Below are 24,661 nucleotides of genomic sequence, written 5' to 3'. Positions count from 1 at the left end.
GCTCAATCTCTCCCTAGTTACGTTATGAGTATTTTTCTGCTTTCGCTTAAACTTTGTTCTAAAATGGAGCAAACCATGTGTAAGTATTTAAGTAGTAATGGCCCAGTATTCATTGGTTGTCGTGGGAGAAGCTGGTGGTTCATAAGGATAATGGCGGGCTGGGGTTTCAAAGTTTACATGATTTTAATCTAGCTATGTTAGGGAAGCAAGGGTGGTGGCTTTTAAGTCGTTCTGGTTTGCTTATTGGTCGTATATTTTAAGCGCGGTATTATCCTCGTGGATTGTTTTTGTCTGCGGAGTTAAGGTCAAATCCTAGTGATGTTTGGAGAAGTATTCTTACTTCTCAAGAGTTATTGAAAAGCTAGTTCCAAATGGTGCGTTGTTGATGGTTCTTCTATTAACTTTCTGGGCCAATCGTGGCTTCCGTGTGAGGAGCAATCTAAGATTACTTCTTTCCATCCTAGTTTGGAGGGGGCGAAGGTCAATCAGATTACAGTGGGAGGGCCCAGGTGTGGGATGATGAAATTCTTGAAGATTTGTTTAATGCTCCTGATCGTTAATTTAGAGTATTGTGTTGAATGATAATCTTAGGTTGGATCATTGGCATTGGTTTAAAGAGACTTTAGGGGTTTATTCGGTGAAGAGTGCTTACGAGCTTCTCCAGGTGCTTCATGGCAAGTGGTCAGAAGATAATAATTTGGGCCTTTGGACGGCATTATGGAAACTTAAAATTCCTCCTAAGGTTAAAAGCTTACTTATGAGGGCATGTTTTGGGTATTTACCAACACTGACCTAGTTAAAAGGTCAGCATGTTGATGTGGTCGTTATTTGCTCGGTGTGTCAAGGTATGAATGAATCAATCCTTCATATTTTGGTTGAATGTCCTTTAGTCAAAGCTTGTGGGTTGATGGGGCCATTTGCAACCTTTCAGCCACAGATTTTTTAGGATAGTTTTATCAACTGGTCATAGCATTTCCGAAGACTTTGGTTTGTCATGTTGCAGTGATTTGTTAGTCTCTTTGGAAAGCAAGAAATGGGCTTGTTTGGCCTAGTAAAACTTCTGCTGCAGATGGGGGTGGTGGCTGCTGCGTTGTCTTGCTTTAATCAATAGAAGATTGCTCACGAAAATTCTACAAACACAATGGATTCAAGTCCTTGTGTTCATGTGGAGCATTGGTCGGTTCTCAGTATTAATTTGATTAAAGTCAATATAGATGCCTCTGTCACTTCTATGCCTTTTTATTTCGGGATTGGAGAGTTGGTCCATGATCATCATGGAGCTGTTATTTATCATTGGTCCAAAGAATTACTTGGTCGTGTCTCTCTTCTTTTGGCAAGGCAATTGGGTTGAAGGAAGCGTTGAGCTAGATTAAAGAACGGGGCCTAGATCAAATTGTTGTTGAGTCAGATTGTAAAAGCATTATTGATGCTCTATATAATTCGACTTCTTTATTGTCTCCTTTTAGTTTAGTTATTTTTGATTGTCATACTTTAATGTCTGATCTTAACAATATTTCTTGTGTTTTTGTTAAACGATTTGCGAATAAGGCAGCTAATTAGTTAGCGACTGTGACTTTTTCTTTCCAAGGTCGTTGCTATGGTGGGGGAGTTTGTTCCTACTACTTTTCAAGCTATTTTGGTAGATGATTTGTCTGGTCAGAATAAGATACATATCATTTTCTCAAATAAAAAAAAGTAAAAGATTTTATACCAATTTAATATAGAGAATACCATTGAGGAATAGGATGGTCTTAGTGAATTCAAAGTGACCTTTCCAACTTTAGTGGGTCGGGTTGCGATGGTAGAAGCAGATTTCCTGCGCCGACCCGACCCGACCGAATTGTTAAGCCGCAAACGCACGTTTCCTTCTTTTATTTTTGGGGGTCCTTCTTGGGTGCCTGGAGTTGGGAGAGATGGAAACGGGAAGAGTAGTGGTTGAGAAAGTTGGAGGAAAGTCAACAGTTACAAGCTGCTATTCAAAGTATCCCTTGAAATTCATAGTACCCAACAAGGTTATTTATTTATTTGTATAAATATGTATATATTTGGATTGAAAGTTGAAACAATCTGAACTATTTCCTCTTAATACTTTTCCTTAATCTGATTCATTAGGTGGGCAACTCCAAATGTGACGCTGTTTGGATTTATAGCCTCACATACGGTGGTGGCATTGTCTCTGTATGTTCCTTTCACTCTCTCTCTCTCTAGTTCTATTTTCTTGTTTAAAACTCTTCTTCATGTATATATATAAATATAAATGTATATATATATTTATATATCCTTAATAAGTTTACTTAAAGGATAGTGGTGTGTGATATTTGGTGCAGGGAGATTCTATTTCATTCAAGTTTAATGTCGGATATGGCTGCTACGCTGTCTTGACTACTCAAGCTTCAACAAAGGTTTAACTTTCACTTCTCCCATTCAATACCCTTATCATCATTTGTAGCTTTGATCATTGAGACTCTACTCTATTGGACCGTGTTTACTGTTCGGAAATCTCAAATGGGTTTATTTCTTTTGGTTTTGGAGGTCTACAAGTCAATGGGATCAAAGTGCTCAGAGCAGGTCTTAGAGGTAACATACTAACGATTTCTAAAATGTACCCCAGTAACATGAATTGTTGTTTCCTGTAAGGCTTTATCAGTTTAAAGTTGTTCTTAAATTTTGCAATACCATGTAATTGGCTCATTTTTTTGTAGATTTTTGTTTTTCAAGTGCTCTTTAAATTTCCTCTCAATATTTTGTTTTTCATTGACAAATTTACGGGGGGTGTGTATCACTATTACTAGTATAGTCAAGAGTCAAGAGATAAGTAATAGTAAAGTTTGCTTTCTTTTAAAATGTTGGAAACTTTTTGGTGTCAAAATCGCTGACTGAATGAATTATCCATAAATTTGGAAGTGACAAGGGCTTAATTTATGCCATGCAGTAGGCAAGAGTGAGCGGTGATGCACTTTTGGCCATAATTCCAGATCCTGTTACATGTTTTTCCACAGCAAGATACACTCAAAAACAAGTCTTTAGGATGGTTGGTGACTCAAGTCTACTCATGGTTGATTGGGTTACCAGTGGGCGCCATGAAAGTGGTGAAAAATGGGATTTTGATATGTACAAAAGCACAAATAACATATTCATTGAAGATGATGAGCCTCTGTTTCTTGATACGGTAATTGAGTTTTCCAGTTCTTCATTAGTATTTTTCCATTACACTTCATGTTATGATTATATTATTTCATTTTCTTCCCTTTTGGTTGCGGTAGTAAATGTCCTATTTCTACTATTATTCTTGAAAGTCAAGTATAATTTTTCCTAGAACCTGCAATATTCTGCGGGAATTTATTCAGATGGAACCAGTACAAGCACCATGAACCGAACCCATATGGAATTTATGCTCAGACTATTTTAAAATTTCTTCATCACTTTGGTTTTCATCATGTTCTGGGCCCTTGTGATTATTACAAGGATTATATATATGATATCTGTGTAGTTCAGGGATAAGTTAGCTTCTCTGCTGTTCACTATTATTTGTCCACGCAACATTGTAATTTGAGTTTTTTTGTTATTTTTTTTTAAATGACAAAAATGTTGAAAATTGAAGGTAAGTGTCATGATGATAAGTATTTTCTTAGTTAGAATCAAACTCTCAATCTTGCGAAAATAAGTGCTGAAATCCCTCCAAGAAATCTTTATTAAAGTGCTGAAAACAGAATACATATCAAGCATTTGAGAGTGTTAAGCCCATCGAAACAATAAAAAAATGAAACGAAGAAATTTTACTCAGTTTGGTAAAACTACCAAACCCACAAAAAGAGATATATTTCACTTATAACTCAAAATTACACACTCGTTATTTCAATCTCTCCACCTGAATCCCAATACACCCTTTGCTTTTACCTCACTCTTACTCTCACCACTCTACAAACTTACACTCACACTCACACCTCTTTCGACAACTCACTCTTCTTCTCTCACACACACACCAATCTCTCTCACAAAAGCACATATTTATAAAGTTACAAAACTTGAGCACTAAGACACTCTAAACTTGGCCACCAAAACTTGTAACTTTACAAATATAGATAAATAAATAAATAATTTGAGTCAAACTCCAACAATCTCTACCTTGACTCAAATTCTCTAAACTCACAACTCAAATACAATATTTTTCAAAAAATAGAATAAAAAAAAATATCTCTTATGTAAATTCTAAATTTCAACTTCAACATTCAAATACACTCTAAATTATCAACTATAAATTCTAAATCTCAAAATAAACACTATAAATATAAACTTTAAATGTAAAATAGTTTGACTATTAAATGTAATTATATATTATGTTATAAATAATTTTAGTAAAAAAATATGTAAATCGGTTTATTCGGGTTATTTGGACGGGTTAGACTAGTATTCAACTTGGCCAATATATTCATTTGGCGGTTTGAATTTTTCGTAAAGTTATTCGGGTTATATTTTTTGTCGGTTTATTCAGTTTGGTTTGAGCGATTTATTCAGGTTGGGCGATTTGTTAATTTTTTTGAACAGCCCTAGTCGTAGCCACAGGTATCCAAAGTTCCCAAAGAGATTAAGCTCCTTCTTAATGCTGAAACATGTCTCACAAACTTTCAGCCAATTAATTAGGTTCTCCATTTAGTTATAGCTATTGCCATTAGTTCCTTCTCATAGATTGCTTTTTTCCGTGCTTGTTGGCCTAAAGTTTGACTGAAGTAAGCAATGGTTCCCCAAAAGGCTTAGAAAAATCAGCTAAAGTGAGAATTGGCACTGATACCATTACTGTCATGATGGCCAGGAAGGCGTTTTCTGCAATTGAATTCCAACCAAATTGATCTTTTCAGAGTTGGGTAATGCAAGCATAGTTCGCTCCAAATCTTTTGTAGTGCCCTGTGAGACCGAGAAACCCCTTAAGTTGTTTGATAGTAGTTGGTGTTGGCCAGTCAATCATAGCTTTGATCTTTTCGGGGTCAGTTGCCGCTCCCTTGTAAGAAATGATGTAGCCCAAATGTGCAATCTCTCTGTCCAAAGTCACATATTTTCTTGTTAACATGGAGCTCTTGCTGTGAAAAGATGCTGAAAACTTCATTCTAATGGTCGACATGCTCCAATTGAGTCATAGTATACACAAGTATGTCATCAAAAAACACCAAGACAAACTTCGCTAAGTTAGGTCGAAATATGTAGTTCATAAGAGATTGCAAGGTGGCTAGAGCGTTTGTTGACCCAAATGGCATGACCTAAAATTCATACTGGTCATCATGGGTTCAAAATGTGGTTTTGTGCACATCCTCTTTCCTTGTTGGTATTTAATGATAACTTGATTCAAGGTAAAGTTTGGAAAAAAACATAGTACCACTAAGCTCATACAATAATTCTTCAATGATATGTATCAGATACTATTTTGGTATATTAGTGCGATTGCTGGGCCAATAGTCAATGCAAAGATGCATCCTTTTTCTTCATTGTATGAAATGGTGAATCAATTGTCTATTCTCGTTGAAAAGTAATACATATATAGATAAACACATAATAGAATAGGAAGCTACACAATTGGAAACTAGAATTAAGCTAATTAGACAATTAATATACAACTAACACTCTCTCTCAAATTGGAGCATAGATATTGATCATGCCCAACTTATTACATAGATAATCAACCTGAATCTCATTCAAAGCTTTCGTAAAGATGTTCTCTAGTTGATCACCAGTCTTCATATATCTATCTGCATTGCTTTGGCAATATCCATTGCTTCATCCACATTTCTGAGGTGTTGTGATAGGAATTTCCTATCATTTTGGTACAAACAGAAGCAAAATAAAAGAAAATAGAGCAAAACAGTAGCAACAATAGGAAATAGCTAGTATATTGATATTAGAGTGACAAAGAGAACAAGTTTACTGGGTATTCGAGAGACCCAGCTCTCTCCCAAGAGCTATAAGCTCACTTAACTAAATCATTCCCCCCACAAACCCTTCTATTACTCTCCTATTTATACAATCTCAACACTCCAATTACAATTACCTAATTACCCTCTTTATTAATTACCCTAAGGCCTAACAATACCGGCCGCCCGAAATTCACCTTGTCCTCAAGGTGAAGAACACAAGCCTCCACAACAATTTTTGGCTCGTCCTCTGTCGAAGAACCAAGCCAGCAAATGTATGGTGTTCAAGCTAGGGGAGAGACATCTCTCCTTAGTGAGTCGACCTCGATCGAAAAACCAGCTGAGTAAATTGATAGTGTCGCCCTTCGCGTGCAGAAAAAATGGTAGGACAGTCGCTGTTGTGGCTGCAAAGGGTGCTCCTGAAAGCCGGTCGAGAAGAGAAGGACCAAAAACTGAGTTTGCCAAAATCTGATTATGTTCAGGATTCATTTTCTTGCCCCGGTCAAAAACCCAGCAACAATGAGGCCCCAAGAATGAAAGAGAAACATTACACACCAAAAATTGATAGTTGTACTTCCATAAGGCAACTTCAATGGATAATTCATCTAGTTGGTGTTTTCGCTCCCATCCCTCCCAGGAATAAGATGCAAAAGAGAGAGAAAATTCAGCAATCATTGTTGGGAGGATAGAGTTTTGATCTTGGGCTGAAAGTTTAATTGAATCATGTTGCAATTCCTTAACCCTTTCAAGTATTCCCGAGAACACCAAGTAATTGGTTGGCACATTCCCACACAAGTATTCCATAGCATCTCCTTTAGTTAAGAATTCACAACAGAATTTCTTTGTATGACAGAAATAAAATTCAGTGAACCCAATCAAAGGTTGAGAGCTTACCTCATTTAATATGACAGAAGAGAGCTTTTCCAATAGCATCAATGAAAACACCCTCTCCAACATGAAGTAGAGTGATTCCCTACCGTCCATGGCATGGTAATTGGCAACACTTTGCCTTAGCAATTGAAAAGTTGACCGCCAATAGACAAAGTATACATAAGGAAAAAATATTTTCATAGTGTCCCTATATGTATAATCTGATATTCTCGTAGGCTTTGGAAAAAATGGGTTTTGTTTAAATTGAACATGCCCTTTGGTGAAAGGTCCAGGCCCTATTGGGATAGAAAATTTAGGAAAGTAGGCCTCACTATCAAGATTCCAAGAAATCAGCCCATGAACTAAAATTATTAAACCCATCCTTAACTGTGGATCCAATAACTTGGGCTCATGACCTCCAATGATAAGTGGGCCCATGTTTGTATTTGATTGGGCCATTATTTGGGTTGGGTCAAAAGTAAACATTCTAACAAAAGAGCCTTTTTCCATAACACGTGAAAGGAAACTTACCCCGCTCTTCATCTTCTCAGGCGACTCCACCAAGAAAACCAGATCTGATGGGATTAGGCCTCTCCGATTGCCCTTCTTCACTGGCGGCTCCACCTTTAAGCCGCGACGTGTCTCACCCCTCCAACTAAGAATCTCCGACCAACATAAACCGAGTAAGGAAAAGAAGATACCGATGTTAGGATCCTTTAGTTGAGCGCCTATCATCTCCTTTAGCTCCGAAGAGCTGCGGTTCGTCTTCGACGGCGTATCTCGAAGAGCCATCTCGTGGTGTTTAGCTAGAAGCATTCGCAAGGCGCTTCTCAGATTTGAAACCGTCATCACTTCATTTTTAACGGCGTCGATGACTAGCTGGTCGTTTTTTCCACGATCAAAGAGCTTGTGAGCCTCCATTGCCATAGGCAAAAGATGACGTTCAAGCCGCGTCGCCTTCCCTTGCCAAGCTTGACGAATTTTTGGAGGAATATTCTGGCTCGGCTTCTCCTGGTACAACACCGGTATCATCTCCCAAGAGCACAACCAGTGTCGTCTCCAGCACTCCGGCATCATCTCCAGCACCGGTGTCGTCTCCATCTCTTCCTTCCTCGGTGCCGTTCCCCGCTGCGTTTTCTTCTCTGACCTTATGTCCTTTTCATCGTCGGTGACGTCCGAAGGGACATCTCCTTCTGACTTGAAGGGCGTAGTTGATTCGTCTACTGTCTTCACAACCTCAGCCGAAAATCCGAATGGGTTGACTCCACCATTGCTGAAATTTCTTGCCATCTTCATTTGTTCTTCCACCATGAGCGCTTTAGCAATGACCTCCGCCAGTGTTTTAGGCCTATATTCGTGCACCCCTATTGCAATCTCAGCAGGCAGTTTACCAAAGAATATATCCCGAAGAAAAGTTACCGGAATATCAGGGAGCTGGTTTGCTGTTGTCTCAAATCGATCACGAAACTCTGTCACAGAACCGTCATACCGTAGCGCCATCAACTTATCGTATGGATCATCTTTGATTCGACTGCAACAATTGAACATGGCTATACGAAACTCCAACCAGTTTCTGATTGGATCTTGTTCTTCTACAGCTTGAAACCATCGCCAAGCAACTCCTCTGAGACAAGTTGTGGCAACAGAGACCTTCATGCTCTCACGAATTCGATGATGTCGGAAATACTCTTCAATGTCGGTGACCCAGCTCTCTCCCAAGAGCTATAAGCTCACTTAACTAAATCATTCCCCCCACAAACCCTTCTATTACTCTCCTATTTATACAATCTCAACACTCCAATTACAATTACCTAATTACCCTCTTTATTAATTACCCTAAGGCCTAACATGTTGTACCCTTACTTCAGCTCTCTGATTGTTGGTACTAAGTCATTCAAGAAAGTGCTCAACTGTTCTGGTGGTATGCTATTCAATGGAACCAAAAGTCTAATGAAATCATTCTTGTAATCACCCATGTTTCCTTCTTGTTTTACTCAAAGAAATTGGTCATACAAGGACCCCATTTGTGTATCCCAGAAATGCTTGAACACCAATCTCTTCATTTCTCAAAATTGTTAGCTTCTAATTCTAATATTGATACCAAAACAAGGGGCGTCACTGGAGAAGGAAATAAAAGTTGCTTTGATCTTGTCGCGCTCATCATAGTGGTAGCAAGAAAAGTACTTGCTCAGCTTGCATTATCAATCCATCTGGATTCTCCTCATCGAAGGTTGGCATTTTAAGTTTCCGCAACCTATGTTCTTGACGATGGTGGTGAAACCCATGAGTTCTTTCTGAGTTGACAGCTCCTGGGAAGCATCTTCCTGTCATTCTTCATGATCGAATACCCCTGTAGTCCCTCCTTCATTGTCATCACGTGTAGCTCCACTCAAAGAATTCTTGTCCCTTGACTCTTTTCCAGTGTGATTCCAGAGTTCTTGGACCTTTCATGAACTTTCTTGACTTGCCATTAAATTCTTAAATCGTTGTTGCATCTGCTAGTTGAGCTGAATGGAGTCTTTAACTCCAGCCATTTCTAACTTTATTGCTTCCATTTCTTCCTCCATGAGAATTGACGAGCCCCCTTTTTTGTTAGTCTTCTTTGGTCCCATGTCTGCAGCTCACCGCACCGCCAAATTGATAAGTCTTTTCTTAGTTAGAATCAAACTCTCATTCTTGCAAAAATAATCGCTGATATCCCTCCAAGAAATCTTTATTAAATTGCTGGAAACATAATACAAATCAAGCATTTGAGAGGCTTGTCTCTCCTATCCTAATTTTTCAAGAGGATTGGTCTCTCCACAAGAATTCACTCTTATCTAATCCAAGCTATCCTTACAAAAAGAGCCTATTACGTAATGCCAACTAGTCTAGGATCCAATTAGAAGAAGACAAGTCAACCCCTAACTAAATAAAACTGCCAGCTAGAAAAAAGAATGAAATAGCCACAAGGAATACAAAAAATACAAAGTACTTATTTACTTAGGTAGCCTCCTATATCAAGATTGAGTTAGTTAGCAAGAGTGTGTGTTAGTTTGGTTGAGTGAAAGTTAGTTTTCTATTAGTTGTCAGTGTCATTTCTGTTAGTTCTTGTAACTAACTTGCTTTCTGTATTGAGCTATATATATAGCTCCATCATTGTACATTTTCATTGCTGATCAATAATATCAAATACAGAGTTTGCATACTCTGTTCTTCTTCTTTTCTTTTCCGCAACTAAAATCCCATTACATACAAAATGTACTGAGGATTATCACATGAATATGCGAAATCTAATGTTTTTCTTTTTAATGTAATGGTCTAGCTTTTCTTATAACATGAATATGCAAAATCTCATGTGTTTTCTAATGTAATGGTCTAGCTTTTCTTGCACAGGTGCTTTTAGAGAAAGGAAGCATTTCTTCTATAGCAGAGCGTATGCAGGGCTACCAAGTTATTGCAATGGTTGTCTTTTGGGGGTTAGTTCTGCAAATTTATTTTCTAAATCTTCTCTACCAGCTTGTGTTAGATTAAGATGAACATGTTAAATAGAAGTTAAAATTGATGCGTTATTCATTTTTTTGTATGGTCGATTTGCGGTAGGCCTAAGATGAAACATATTCAAAACAAAGTTCAAGAAGATGTGAGAAAAATAATGACAGAGCAGTTACAGTTTTCGTCTCCTGCCTCGGTTCACAAAAGGAAAAGAAATCCTGATTATTGCATTAACCAGCCAAACTTTATTGCTTCGTCGAGTGTTTTTGGTTCTGAGGTATGCCATTCAGTGCCATAGCTTGAGTCTTTCAGTAGCTGCAACAATATATAGAAATTATGCTTTTGCTATATTGTTGATTCTACAAAATAAAATCTAGCGGCTACCAATACAATGAAAGCTTCTTGTTTGATTCTCAACGAAAGCTTCGTAGTATATTCTCATTCCCCACCTCCAGGCTTAAGTTCTTCCGGAACCCTGCCATGTCAACTTGAAAACTGACAGATCTGAACTCTCATTATCAAAGACAAGCCGGCCTTAATGTTACAGAGATCTTGAGATAGATTAATTCTCCCCCAATCTCTGGGTGAGAGACATGCCTACAGTTAAATTCTACTTATATGGAAATGGATGGTTTAAGAAATCAAATCTCAAGAGGAAAATAAAATATGGAATTCTATGCTACCAAAATCTGAGCCGATGGCTGTGTTCCACTCTCAACCATCCAACTTTGTTCTCTGCGATAGTTCTCAAATAAATACACTACACTCCTTACTGTTTTTGGTTCCTCTTTTGTTTTTCTCTTTTCTTCCACCCCATTACCAGAGTGCTAGGACTCTATGATCTTCTCAGATTAATGAAATAGTTTTCTTATGTACGCAGGGTAAAGGGGTTGTTGTTCGAATAGTGGCCGCGACAACTGAGTCAGTATACCAATTTTTACGGCATCAGTTAGCTAGCTTGGAACCACTACTTGGAGTATTACCATATAACTGAATATTCTTTCAATATTTAATTAGGACGGATATTTACTTTTTACTCATCCATCTTTGAACTGTTCCATAACGTTTACAATCTGAATTTGGAAAAATATTTTCAGAGTACTTTTCATTTTTGTTGCTGTATGCGTACCATCTGTAGAATATATTAATAAAATCTTCCAAGTAAATAATAAATCAATATAAATAGTGACCATTTTACTGTCATCACAAAAACCATTGATTAGTTAAACCTAATAGAAGTAATAACTGTTTAAATATATTGTTAGTTAATGAACACTGAGCTGTATGGTTACTGGTAGTATTATAGAGTTTGTTGCATGAATGTATTTTTTTCTTTCTTGCCTTGGTTTGTCGACTAGTGGTATACCCTTGTCCATTCTTGTATATATTTCCTCGAATATTAATGAAGACGACTTATTACTGGCTATTCCATCCTTCTCTTTTTTACTCTAACATGGTATCATAGATTTTTTTTAACACTAACATGGCATTAAAGAATTTTTCTTGGTTCTCTGTACAAACAACAAACTCAAAGTTGTACTTCACCTTCCATAAATGATAGCACCAGGCTGTCCCTATTTTCTTGGCATAAATGATAATCTCAGTCTGTCTTGTTTCTTATCCTCTCACTACTCTCCCTACCACTCATGGACACAAAAAGTCTGTCTTTTCTCATGGTGGCAGAGCTACTTACAAACTTTTTTTTTTTTTTCTAAAAAAGTAAAATATCGGATGTTAACTCCCCAAAACTGGAAAAACCAGAAAAATTAAAATATCTAGCCTAGGAAACTAGAGCGTGCCACCACACCATTTTTTCTCGGATGTTAGTGGGATCTATTCCTATTGGGAAATGAGTAAAATACATTATAGTTGTCGTCGATTATTTCATTAAGTGAGTCGAAGCGGAACCAATGAACACAATCACCTACAAGAAGGTCTTCAATTATGTAAATAGAAAATATTGTATGTCGTTACGGTCTTTTGCACAAGATCGTGTCTGACAACAGAAAGCAATTCAACAGTTATCACTTCATTGAATTTTGTACCAATCATGGGATTATTAAAAGCTTTTCGATTGTGGCTAGGCCATAAGCGAATGGACAAGTAGAAGCCGTCAACAAGATTCTAATGACCACATTGAAGAAGCAATTGCAAGCCTGCAAAGCACATTATCTTGGAAGAACTTCTCAGAGTTATTCGGGCATACCGGACAACAAAAATGACTTCAATATGGCACACTCCATACTTTATGGTTTATGGCTACAAAACTGTCATTTCAATTGAGACCACAATATCGTCTCATAGGTGAAAAACCTACGACCCTACCCAGAATCACAGATCAAGAATCGCTATATCTAATTGAAGAACTCTGGAACAGTCACAAGTTCAACTGAAAATGTATCAAAGTAAGATTTTCCAAAACTTCAATTCAAAAGTAAGAACTAAAAATTTAAAGTTAGAGATCTCATCTTAAGAAGGGTCTTTCTAGCATCTCATGAGTTGGGAGTGGGGGTCCTAGGACCTAATTGGGAAGGGCCATACAAAATTCAGCACAAGGTGTGTGACAAAACATACTTGTTTAAGGAGACTTGATGGATTCGAGATTCCACAAGCCCAATGCGGACCACTCGCCGATACTATCAGCGACTAGGGGGTGTCCGGATCCTATTCTATTCTTGCACATTTGATTTTCTTTTTTTTTTTTCCAAGAAATGTAAGCCTTAGGGCAAAAATCATTTTATGATAATTACAAAGGAATTTCAAGAAAAATGTGAAGTCTTTTTAAACTTTTATGTGTGTTTCTACAGGTGACCAAGAGCCCAAGCTCTCAGCTCACTTGAGGGGTATTATGTACAACCATGTGTCTTTAAAAATTCTCTTAAATATGTGTGTTCTTTATATGATCGAGGGGTACAAGCATAAACTGAAGTCCAAAAGGTCTAGGCCTTTGGACCAGAACCTCAGGAGACTAAGAGTAAATTACTTCTTACCACGCCTAGATCAGTCAACTGCCAGTTAGCCCAGGTTGACAATTAAAAGAAGTTCAGGCTTCTAAAACGATAAATAAACGAAAACTTCAAAAGAAAAGTAAGAACTGAAGTCCAAATGTTCCAAGCCTTTGGAATTGGAACCTTAAGGAGTCTAGAGTAAGTTACTTTCAAAAGTTTTCCATTTTAAGAATACGCATGTTAAGATAAATTCGTTGAAACCCAAAGGCTCAGGCTGTTGGAATCATAACCTCAAGGAATTCGAAAGTACACAATTTAATGAAAACCTAAGACATAAGACTAAGCACAAAGTTGAAATCCTAAGGCTTAGACAGTTGGAACTGGAACCTCAGGGTGTTCAGAATCAAATTTACTTAGTAAAAATTCATCCAAAGTCACATCACTTAATAAATTTAAACGCAAGATGTAATTTAAAGGTAGTTTTAGTCCTCAAGAGTTAGTAAAGCAAAAAACGCAAATTAATTACAATGTAAGGCCCCGTTGCAAAGGCATAAGCAATTGTCTCTGCAACATCAAAAAGGGAGACATTTGTCCCTAAATTCAAAATAAATAAATAAAGAAGAAGATAAAGGCAACAATTGGGAAAATTTAAGGCTAGACACCCAAATCAGTATTGGCAAGGGCCGAACTTGGCTCTTGAGCAAAAAGGTTAGTAGGTGGTTCTTAGACCAGAAATTCAGAAGTTGGCACTTCATCTGGAAGGGGTGCCTTTAGCTTTTCAGGTGGGAAGTCAAGAGTGTTGGGTTTTATGCCCTAAATAAAACTCATTTCAATATAATCAGATTTGCTTATTAATATAGATCAGAAATAACATTTAATGTTGCATGGTTCACATGATTTATTTCATGATTATATGTACATGATGTATAAATTCATCTGAAACCCTTTTCACATACTTGATCCTGTTTATTGTGCCGTCAACACATTGGAAAGTAAACATGACTATGTGAATAAAGTTTTCTAGATTTATCAGACATAGGGTTTTACTGATATGATAATCTACAACAGAGTTTACTTGCATTTGGAGAAGTGCTATGTTCTTTCCAGAGCATTGGTTAAAGTAGAGCTCAGGTTGGATGCATGGAGTATGCATCGGAAGGGACCGATATTGAACTTTGACTTAGATTTATTAAATTTACCGTAATATCTATTCAAGTCAATATCGCCTAGTTGATCCTAGATCAAATGTTCTTAATCCTGTTATGATTAGGCTCAATCTTGAGAGGATATTCGTGTTCTTTGATTTGTTAGTTAAGCCTACTTTTAGGTCAGGGTGATACGTACATTTTGGGAACACGGTAGTGCAATTGAGTGGGAGCGCTAGCATAAACATGGAATCTATAGCTTCTATCTGGCGAATAGTAAGCAAAGGATGATCTCCTTCGAGCTTGACCAAACGAACATAAATGGTGGAGTACTCATTTCACATAAGTTGAAATATCATTTATACGGGGTCAAGTGTTTTAAGGAATAAATACATTGTAGGGTGTAACGGTAATTTAATCCCTTTACAGTGTAGATCATTCATATAGAGGATCATTGATCAAATTAGGATTATAACAATGGATAACTAATGATGTGTCTATATGGTGGAACATATAGAGCATTCTATATACTGAGAGTGCAATTCTAAGTTCTATGCGTGGATTCAACGAAGAATTAATAAGTTAGTGAATTTTAGTGCTAAATTCTTGATCTACTTATTGGAAGCTCGGTTATATAGACCCATGGTCCCCCCACTAGTTGAGATAATATTGCTTGTAAGACTCATGTAATTGGTTTTGATTAATCAATTATAATTCTCAAATTAGACTATGTCTATTTGTGAATTTTTCACTAAGTAAGGGCGAAATTGTAAAGAAAGAGTTTATAGGGGCATATTTGTTAATTATGGTACTTTGTATGGTTCAATTAATAAATATGATAAATGACAATATTATTTAATAATTATTTATAGTTATTAAATAGTTAGAATTGACATTTAAATGATTGAATTAGGAAATTGGCATTTTTGAGAAAATCAGATACAAAAGGTGTTAAAATTGCAAAATTGCAAAAAGTAAGGCCCAATCCATTAGGGTATGGCCGGCCACCTTTGTAGCTATTTTAAATTGATTTTTTCATTATTTTAATGCCATATAATTCAAACCTAACCCTAGTGGAATGCTATAAATAGATAGTGAAGGCTTCAGGAAAATTACACTTTTCCTCAGACTTTCTGAATCAGAAAAACTGAGCCTTCTCTCTCCCTATCTTTAGCTGACCACTCTCTCTCTTCTTCTTCAATATTTCGAAATCCTTAGTGATTAGAGTAGTGCCCACACACATCAAGTGATACCTCAATCATAGTGAGGAAGATCGTGAAGAAAGATCATCAGCGAAGGAGGTTTCAGCATCAAAGATTCAGAGAAAGAGATCCAGGTTCAGATATTGATAATGCTCTGCTACAGAAAGGAATCAAGGGCTAGATATCTGAACGGAAGGAGTCATTATATTCCGCTGCACCCAATGTAAGGTTTCCTAAACTTTATATGTGTTTAATTTATCGTTTTAGAAAGTTCACATTTAGGGTGTTAATAAACATACTTGTGAGTAGATCTAAGATCCTGGTAAAATAATTTCCAACAACTGGCCTCAGAGCCATGGTAATTGATTTACTTGCAAGAAATTTGAGCTTTAAAACGATTGTTTGTATGTTCTTTGGATGATATCATGTTGTATTGAGTGTTATTTGATGATTGATTGATGTTTGTGAAATTTTCGTGAAAAATAATTGCGATTTTATCTCTGGAATTATTTTTATTGGATAGTATGGAAAAAATTAAGCAAGTTAGCCTTTTACAAAACTTAATTTGGATTTTATTTGAATTAGTTATGATTTTTTGAAGATTTGAAAAAATCGGAAATTTGTCTTGATATTTTCCTGCGATCGCAAATCTGTCCGTACAGTTTCGAATTTTTTTGTTTTTCTTCGATTTTTCATGCTTTTTCATGGGATTAACTTCCAATTTTTTGTATAGTTTTGTATTTATACTATTACTATTCCTAATTCAATTCTAATTATCATTTTGAATTAATTTAATATTTTTTAAATTTAATTCAAGATATTAGTGTAATTTGAATTTGAATAGAATTAGTATCTATCTTCTTGCTTAAAAATCTATCTTATTTTTAAATTTGATTATATATTATTTTTTTTTTAAATTTAAGGTCAGATTTTATAAGATATTTTTTAAAATATCTTATCTTTTAAGATATTTTTAATTATATCTTATCTTTTAAGATTTTTTTTTTTAAAATCTTTTTAGATATTTTGACCTTATTTAAATTTAAAATAAGATATTTATAATCATGTAATTTTAAATAGATGTAAGATATTTTGCTAACTTTTAAATTTTGTTATTTTATTTATTTAAATTAAATTTAAAATCTGAAAAGATATTTCATTTATCTTTTCTAATTTTTATTTAATTTTTATTTTTAAAATAACATTTAATTTTTAAAAGTAGTTAGCAAATTTTTGAAATGATATTTAGGTTGGTTGAAACCTAATTTTTCAAAATTGTAGGTTTAATTTTAAATATATTTTTTTTTAATTTTCGAATTTTTTTCAAATTCTTTTAAAATTTTTCGATTTTTTTTTATTATTTAATTAATTATTTTCGAAATTAAATATTTAATTTAAAATTAAATAAATCCTACATCCAACTATCCAGCTAACCTTGTTGCAGGAGTATGTGTTTTAACTTGTTTGTAAGTTTTAAAAACCTATTATTACTTGATTACAAATAGCCATGGTTACCTTTTGCCAGATCTAGTGATCTGATGGCTCCCTTGGTCAAGATAATAATTTGTAACAGGTATAATTTACAATCTTCTTTCATCTGTGTATGACCTAGCAACATGATAGGACCCATCCAAAGTGTGCCTGTGTGAGCCTATGTGTTTAATTTGATTATAGATGCATATTATCATAGTTCTTGATAGAATTTATTTAGGCCCATTTAGTTTTTGGGCTTATTCAATTAATAACAGTTGTTCTTATTAAGGTTAAATTCCTCTCTTTTGGGCCTTGTGTGAGAGTTGGGAGCCATAGAAGTGGGTACGACATACTGAACCCAACACCCCCTCACACAAACCACTCCAATTGTGAAGGCCCATTTGCCTGATTTGAACAACTGTACTAGGTTAATTACACTAGTTTAACCTAATAAAATTGATTAGCAACATAATTAATTTCATTTATTTTGAAATTAATTTAAGAAAATTATAGTTTAAAGAATTCTTTATTCTAAGCTAAACTATATGTATTTTCTTGTATTTAATTAAATATAGAATTATAACCATCTAGATTCTTTCTGGAACTTAATTTAAATTTTTCATTAAATATTCCTATTTAAGTTGATATTTAGTTATCTTTAACTAACCAACTTAAATCTGAATATCTTTTGAATTTCAAATTTCAAAATTAAGTTGAGGAATTTTAGGCATTGGTTATTAAGATTCTTTAGATATTTTTTAAGTTAATATCTTTTCGAATATTAACTTAAAATGGAATATTTTTAAATTAAGTGGTTACAACTTAATTTTTGATATTTAATTAAATTTAAATTTGAAAAATATTTAAGTTCTAGATTTTTTCTAATACAACTTAAATTAGATATTTTTTTTTCAAATTTTGTGGAAAAGATACTTAGTCAAATAAGATATTTTCTAGATAGTTATTTCTAGACTACTTATTATTTCTAATATTAAAATAGGAAAATATTATAAATTGTGAAATTAATTATTTATATAATTAATTTTGGTACAATTTATTTTAAGTATATTTTTTCCTAGTATTAAACTAGAAATTAATAATTAAGCCTTCTCTACACTTAATTATTTATTTCTTGAATTTAATACATTTAATTAATTTGAAAATTAAATATCTAAGTTGATTTTTATCATCATACTTAAATATTTCTTTTTCATGACATTTAATTAAATAGAAAATTATTTTTAGTTGAAATTTAATTTTTCAACTAAATTTAAATAATTTTCAAAATATATTTTTTCTTTATTTTATTAATCAATTTTCGAAATTGCATTTCTTAAATGCTAGAATTTCGAATTTTATCTTGAAAAATAGATTAAGTTGTAAATTAATTATTTATTTTAATTAATTCTTGGATCAACTTAAATCAATGATTTTTTCATTTATTGATTAATTTAAAATAAATTGAATTAAAGTATATTATTAGAAATTGAATTAATTAGTTAAAGGAAAATCTAGATAGATGATATTTTTGCTTGAAGTATTTTTCTAGTCTATTTAATTAAATAGAAAATTAATATTTAAGTTGATTTTCATCATCATACTTAAATATTTGAAATTTTTCTTATATATTTAATTAAATAGGAAAATTATATTTTTTGTTGTAAATTAATTTTATTAATTAATTTTGGGCCAACATTAAATTAGAATAATTTTTCCAGGATTAATTTTTTATTTTAACATGCATTTTCGAAAATTGTATTCTTAAATACTTTAATTTTTCGAAATGCAATATATATTTATAGAAAATTAAATTTGAGTTGTAAATTAATTTAAATTAATTTTGTAACAACTTAAATTGAATATTTTTCTAAATATTTATTGGAAATTATTACTAAAATGGAAATAATTCATGTTATTTTCATATCCATCTATGTAAAATTTATAAATATTAAATTAAAATTTATATTTAGAATTTTTCATTCTAAATTGGAAATTTTAAATAAATATATATTTAAAATAAATAAATTAAATAAAGAGAATCAAAGAAAATACAACTCACTTTAAATAATGAGCTTGATTATTATTAAGATATTCGATCTCCATTGTTGGTCTTACAAAAGTTAAATGTTTTCAATATAACCTCGAGACGCTAGACTTCGTCCCCCTATGGATGGTTATTCGTTGAACGCATTTAACACCGTAAGATTTCATTTGATAAGTGTTTTGTAAGTTTTCGTCTCTATTAGACTCTCCCCTACGGTGACTACTTAGAGATAAACTTATGAAACATGGAACAATGGTGGAAGCTCATAAAATGAGAATAACCTTGACTCTCGCCTACCGGGACAACGTTGGATTCTTATTTTGATCGAATAAAAGGTTGCTAGAATGGTTTCTATTTTAGATGAGCTGACAACTCTATTCAATAAATGATGCTTTGACTCTCGCCTACCGGGACACTGTATCAGTTTGTTGAAAACCTTGGAAATTATATAGGATTGTATGTTTTAGTATTTTCACTAGTCATTCCTACTTGCTATATGTTTATAATTTCTGAATTGTGTATGAATTTATATTGAACCATGTTATTTTCTGTTATTAAGTTGTAGTTTAATTTCGAATCTTCATTGTTGGTCTAACATGTTTGTTTTTCTAATGAGATAAATCCCTAATGGATTTTCACCATTAGACATACATAATAGTGTAAGATCTCGAAAGATAAGTATTGTATATGCGACATCTAACTGTTCATCAATTGATGACACCTTAGACTAGTATTTTTACAATATGAAACAAGAAGATTACATAAATAAGATTACTTTGTCTTTCGCTAATCGAAGCATCGTTGGATTCTTATTTTAAACGAAATTATCCTAATTCCTCTTAGCTTATTCATTTCGAATTAGCTTCAAAACATATCATTTGATGAATGGTCTATAAATCATTTCATGTCATTCTATATTTTCTCTTAAGAAATTAAATGACGCATATGATTATAATCCCGAAATTCTATTCCCAATTGATATAAATCCTCAATCTTAGAAATCTCCTACTTGTATGGGCAAATCTGACTTAGAGTTTGTATTAGTAGTGGTGGTCCAAGAAAGAATTACTCATTATATTTGGTTGAATTTAAGTCTTTGACTTTAATTTTAGAATCCAAACAGAAATTTTCTTATATTTCTAATTCCAGATACAATACAGTTACACTTTCTCAAGTGTTTAATATCCATCTTTTATTAATGGATTCAAACTGTATGGAATATGAGTTAGGTATTCTGTGACCAGGATCCACTTGCACTATTCTAAGAATTCTTTTATAAATCTAAGTCATCAAAAAACACTACCACATTTTTTTTAATCTATGGCATTTGTATCTTGTTCATAGTGGATTTGACAAGATCAATCTCTGCAAAGAGTTAATATGCCTATATCCACTGAAAGTAGTTCATCTCATTCGCAGATGGATGTACATTCAGGGGTGGATATGAGTTTTTCGTTGTATTCTTAAAACGATAACTCTAGATTATACCTTTTAGCAAAGAAATTTGAAATGTTTGAAAAATTTCATTAATTTCAAGCAATGGTTAAAACCATTAAGGTAAGTGGTTAAAGATGTTGCGAACTGATAGGGGTGGAGAAATAGTTAGTAGATATGCAGTTCAAAGATCATTAAATTGATTTTTGAATTATATCCAAACTTACCTCCCCAGAAATTTCGAGTTGCATATTGATGATTAATTAGTAGTCGTTGCCTAATTCCTTCTATGGTAATACAATTTCAGAATGATGTAATGGTTGTATACTTAATGTAAATCATTACTAGATTCATGGATGACCTAATCAAAATCTTAAGAAAGGCTAGAACTGTTAACCATGGTTTGTTAGCTATTCTAAGTGATTAGGGGTGGACCATCCCATTGTCAATAGATAAGAAAGTGTTTGTTCAAACAAATACTACTTTTCTAAGAAAATGACTAAGTCTGAAAAACAAGTAGCAAATAAAGGAGATATTTAATTCTTGATTCCAAAAGTGTTCTATCATCTTATATAACATATGATGATCCCACTGCCTCTGTTGTCTTGTCACAACCGAAGAGATCAATACCATTTAGTTTTCTTAGACATAATTCACGGTACCTTGTCGTAGTGGGAGAGTTTCTAGGAACTCACCTTCTTATGACTTGGGAGACACTAGTGATTAAAATCCATTGTGAGTTTAAACAAGTAATGGATTGTCAAGATAAGAAACTAAGAAGAAAAGCCAATAGAACTATGGTTTAATCCATTCACATGGAATAACCTAAAGTTTTCTATTACAAGGACATAAAAGGAAATTTCGTTTATAAGTCTATTCTATGGACTTAACAAAACTTCCTGTTCCTAGTGTTATAGGTTTGAGTTTATCTAAACCTATGGCTTGTGGTATACCTGGTAATTACTTACTCTAATGCAAGCAACTTACTTTAGTAAGATGCTGAAGCATTTTCTTTCTAATGGCAATCTATAGAAGCTTCACAACTTCTTAGGTATAGATTTTATTTATCTAAGGAAAAGTCTCAACTATTCCAGAAAAGATAAAGCCATGAAAGAATTTCTTAAATCAACAGTGAGAGGTCTTAGATATGCTTTTGTATGCCTTAGACCAGACATCTGCTGTTGAGTGGGAGTAATGAGTAGGTATCAGATTAATCCAGGAGAAGAACATTGGAAGACAATCAAGTAAATCCTAAGATTAAGAAGAGGAACTATATGTTAGTCTATAAGGGTGTGTTTAAAACTCTTAGACTACACCATATCAGATTTCGAAATTTGCCTTTGTGCTAGTAAATCTTTCTGATAAGATGGTGGTTACTCTGGGGGTGGAATAGTGATTTTGGAGAAGTGTAAAAACCTATCTGAAGTCTCTAGGTCTACCAGGAAGGGACTGAATGTTAAGGTTTCAGGAAAGGTACTTATTCAGTCTAAGGAAAGTTCTATACATTTTTTGGCATCATTCCAAATTGCCTTAAACTACTAGTGTTAATTTCCTGATTAACCAAAAGTAGTTGCCAAAGATATAGAATCCAGTATCCCAAGAGAGTAGACATATAGAGAGGAATTTCACATTATCAATGATTTTGTGATTAAAGGAAGAGTAATAGTGGAGAAAAGGTTGTGGTTAATTCAACCTTTCAGATCCTATTACGAGGAGTTTACTACTACTACACTTGATTTGTATATCAAGGTGTTGAGATTATTTGAAACGCACTTTTTGTTTTATATTAGTGCAAGTGGGAGTTTGTTGGGTTTTATGCCCTAAATAAAACTCATTTCAATATAATCAGATTTGCTTATTAATATAGATCAGAAATAACATTTAATGTTGCATGGTTCACATGATTTATTTCATGATTATATGTACATGATGTATAAATTCATCTGAAACCCTTTTCACATCCTTGATCCTGTTTATTGTGCCGCCAACACATTGGAAAGTAAACATGACTATGTGAATAAAGTTTCCTAGATTTATCAGACATAGGGTTTTACTGATATGATAATCTACAACAGAGTTTACTTGCATTTGGAGAAGTGCTATGTTCTTTCCAGAGCATTGGTTAAAGTAGAGCTCAGGTTGGATGCATGGAGTATGCATCGGAAGGGACCGATATTGAACTTTGACTTAGATTTATTAAATTTACCGTAACATCTATTCAAGTCAATATCGCCTAGTTGATCCTAGATCAAATGTTCTTAATCCTGTTATGATTAGGCTCAATCTTGAGAGGCTATTCGTGTTCTTTGATTTGTTAGTTAAGCCTACTTTTAGGTCAGGGTGATACATACATTTTGGGAACACGGTAGTGCAATTGAGTGGGAGCGCTAGCATAAACATGGAATATATAGCTTCTATCTGGCGAATAGTAAGCAAAGGATGATCTCCTTCGAGCTTGACCAAACGAACATAAATGGTGGAGTACTCATTTCACATAAGTTGAAATATCATTTATACAGGGTCAAGTGTTTTAAGGAATAAATACATTGTAGGGTGTAACGGTAATTTAATCCCTTTACAGTGTAGATCATTCATATAGAGGATCATTGATCAAATTAGGATTATAACAATGGATAACTAATGATGTGTCTATATGGTGGAACATATAGAGCATTCTATATACTGAGAGTGCAATTCTAAGTTCTATGCGTGGATTCAACGAAGAATTAATAAGTTAGTGAATTTTAGTGCTAAATTCTTGATCTACTTATTGGAAGCTCGGTTATATAGACCCATGGTCCCCCCACTAGTTGAGATAATATTGCTTGTAAGACTCATGTAATTGGTTTTGATTAATCAATTATAATTCTCAAATTAGACTATGTCTATTTGTGAATTTTTCACTAAGTAAGGGCGAAATTGTAAAGAAAGAGTTTATAGGGGCATATTTGTTAATTATGATACTTTGTATGGTTCAATTAATAAATATGATAAATGACAATATTATTTAATAATTATTTATAGTTATTAAATAGTTAGAATTGGCATTTAAATGATTGAATTAGGAAATTGGCATTTTTGAGAAAATCAGATACAAAAGGTGTTAAAATTGCAAAATTGCAAAAAGCAAGGCCCAATCCATTAGGGTATGGCCGGCCACCTTTGTAGCTATTTTAAATTGATTTTTTCATTATTTTAATGCCATATAATTCAAACCTAACCCTAGTGGAATGCTATAAATAGATAGTGAAGGCTTCAGGAAAATTACACTTTTCCTCAGACTTTCTGAATCAGAAAAACTGAGCCTTCTCTCTCCCTATCTTTAGCTGACCACTCTCTCTCTTCTTCTTCAATATTTCGAAATCCTTAGTGATTAGAGTAGTGCCCACACACATCAAGTGATACCTCAATCATAGTGAGGAAGATCGTGAAGAAAGATCATCAGCGAAGGAGGTTTCAGCATCAAAGATTCAGAGAAAGAGATCCAGGTTCAGATATTGATAATGCTCTGCTACAGAAAGGAATCAAGGGCTAGATATCTGAACGGAAGGAGTCATTATATTCCGCTGCACCCAATGTAAGGTTTCCTAAACTTTATATGTGTTTAATTTATCGTTTTAGAAAGTTCATATTTAGGGTGTTAATAAACATACTTGTGAGTAGATCTAAGATCCTGGTAAAATAATTTCCAACAAAGAGATGGCTCTTCAGTCAAAGGATCGGTCTACAGTTTCGGGGACGAATCTTGTGCCTCTTTTGGTTCTACTTGCACTCGAACAAGAAGTTGGGCGCGAACTTCATCCTCCTCATCACCGAATGCCTTCAAAGATATATCCTGATCTCTCTGCCAAAGGGTGTAGACGGAGGTGAAAAAGGCATCCTTCCATCCAACAATCCTCTTTTCCTCAGCCTTTTCTAATCTCTCCTCGGCTTCCACCAACTTGGCATTGGCCTCCTCTAGCCATTATTTTAGTTCCTCTTTCGAATTCACTAGGCCATCCTGGTCATTTTTAGTCATGGCCAGCTCCGCCTCCAGGACCCAAATCCGTCCTTCCTTGGCTTCGACATCCTTCTTAAGCTCGACCACTGTCACCTTTGTCTACGCCATTTCTTCCTATGCTTCGCTCAACTTCTTTTGCAACTCCACCTCACTCTTTTCGAGTTTGGTAGT

At 34.1% G+C, this 24,661-nt stretch overlaps 2 protein-coding genes across 2 annotated transcripts; one reads left to right on the top strand and one right to left on the bottom strand.

Annotated features, from left to right (window-relative positions):
* The first annotated feature begins 1,856 nt into the window (after positions 1 to 1,856).
* LOC115698025 (urease accessory protein D) lies at positions 1,857 to 11,447 on the top strand. Its single transcript, XM_030625205.2, has 8 exons — positions 1,857 to 2,012; positions 2,113 to 2,178; positions 2,328 to 2,402; positions 2,533 to 2,577; positions 2,936 to 3,169; positions 10,146 to 10,228; positions 10,353 to 10,521; positions 11,125 to 11,447. The coding sequence occupies exons 1-8, from the start codon at positions 1,914 to 1,916 to the stop codon at positions 11,236 to 11,238; spliced, it is 885 nt and encodes a 294-aa protein (XP_030481065.1). The 5' UTR covers positions 1,857 to 1,913; the 3' UTR covers positions 11,239 to 11,447.
* Positions 5,860 to 8,843, bottom strand: LOC133039845 (uncharacterized). Its single transcript, XM_061118845.1, has 2 exons — positions 6,795 to 8,843; positions 5,860 to 6,530 (listed from the first exon to the last, which is right to left on the bottom strand). The coding sequence occupies exons 1-2, from the start codon at positions 8,424 to 8,426 to the stop codon at positions 6,105 to 6,107; spliced, it is 2,058 nt and encodes a 685-aa protein (XP_060974828.1). The 5' UTR covers positions 8,427 to 8,843; the 3' UTR covers positions 5,860 to 6,104.
* Positions 11,448 to 24,661: the final 13,214 nt, after the last annotated feature.

This window comes from Cannabis sativa, chromosome 7, assembly GCF_029168945.1.
Source record: "Cannabis sativa cultivar Pink pepper isolate KNU-18-1 chromosome 7, ASM2916894v1, whole genome shotgun sequence".
Classification (NCBI taxonomy): domain Eukaryota; kingdom Viridiplantae; phylum Streptophyta; class Magnoliopsida; order Rosales; family Cannabaceae; genus Cannabis; species Cannabis sativa.
The sequence above is the reverse complement of the archived record's forward strand: the minus strand, read 5'-3'. Positions and strand labels throughout refer to the sequence as shown.

Coding starts and splice junctions, on each gene's coding strand:
- LOC115698025 (XM_030625205.2), top strand. CDS start 1,914: ATGGAAACGGGAAGAGTAGTGGTTGAGAAAGTTGGAGGAAAGTCAACA. Junction 2,013..2,112: donor AATTCATAGTACCCAACAAG/GTTATTTATTTA, acceptor CTGATTCATTAG/GTGGGCAACTCCAAATGTGA. Junction 10,229..10,352: donor GCAATGGTTGTCTTTTGGGG/GTTAGTTCTGCA, acceptor GATTTGCGGTAG/GCCTAAGATGAAACATATTC.
- LOC133039845 (XM_061118845.1), bottom strand. CDS start 8,426: ATGAAGGTCTCTGTTGCCACAACTTGTCTCAGAGGAGTTGCTTGGCGA. Junction 6,531..6,794: donor CTTCTGTCATATTAAATGAG/GTAAGCTCTCAA, acceptor TATTCCTGGGAG/GGATGGGAGCGAAAACACCA.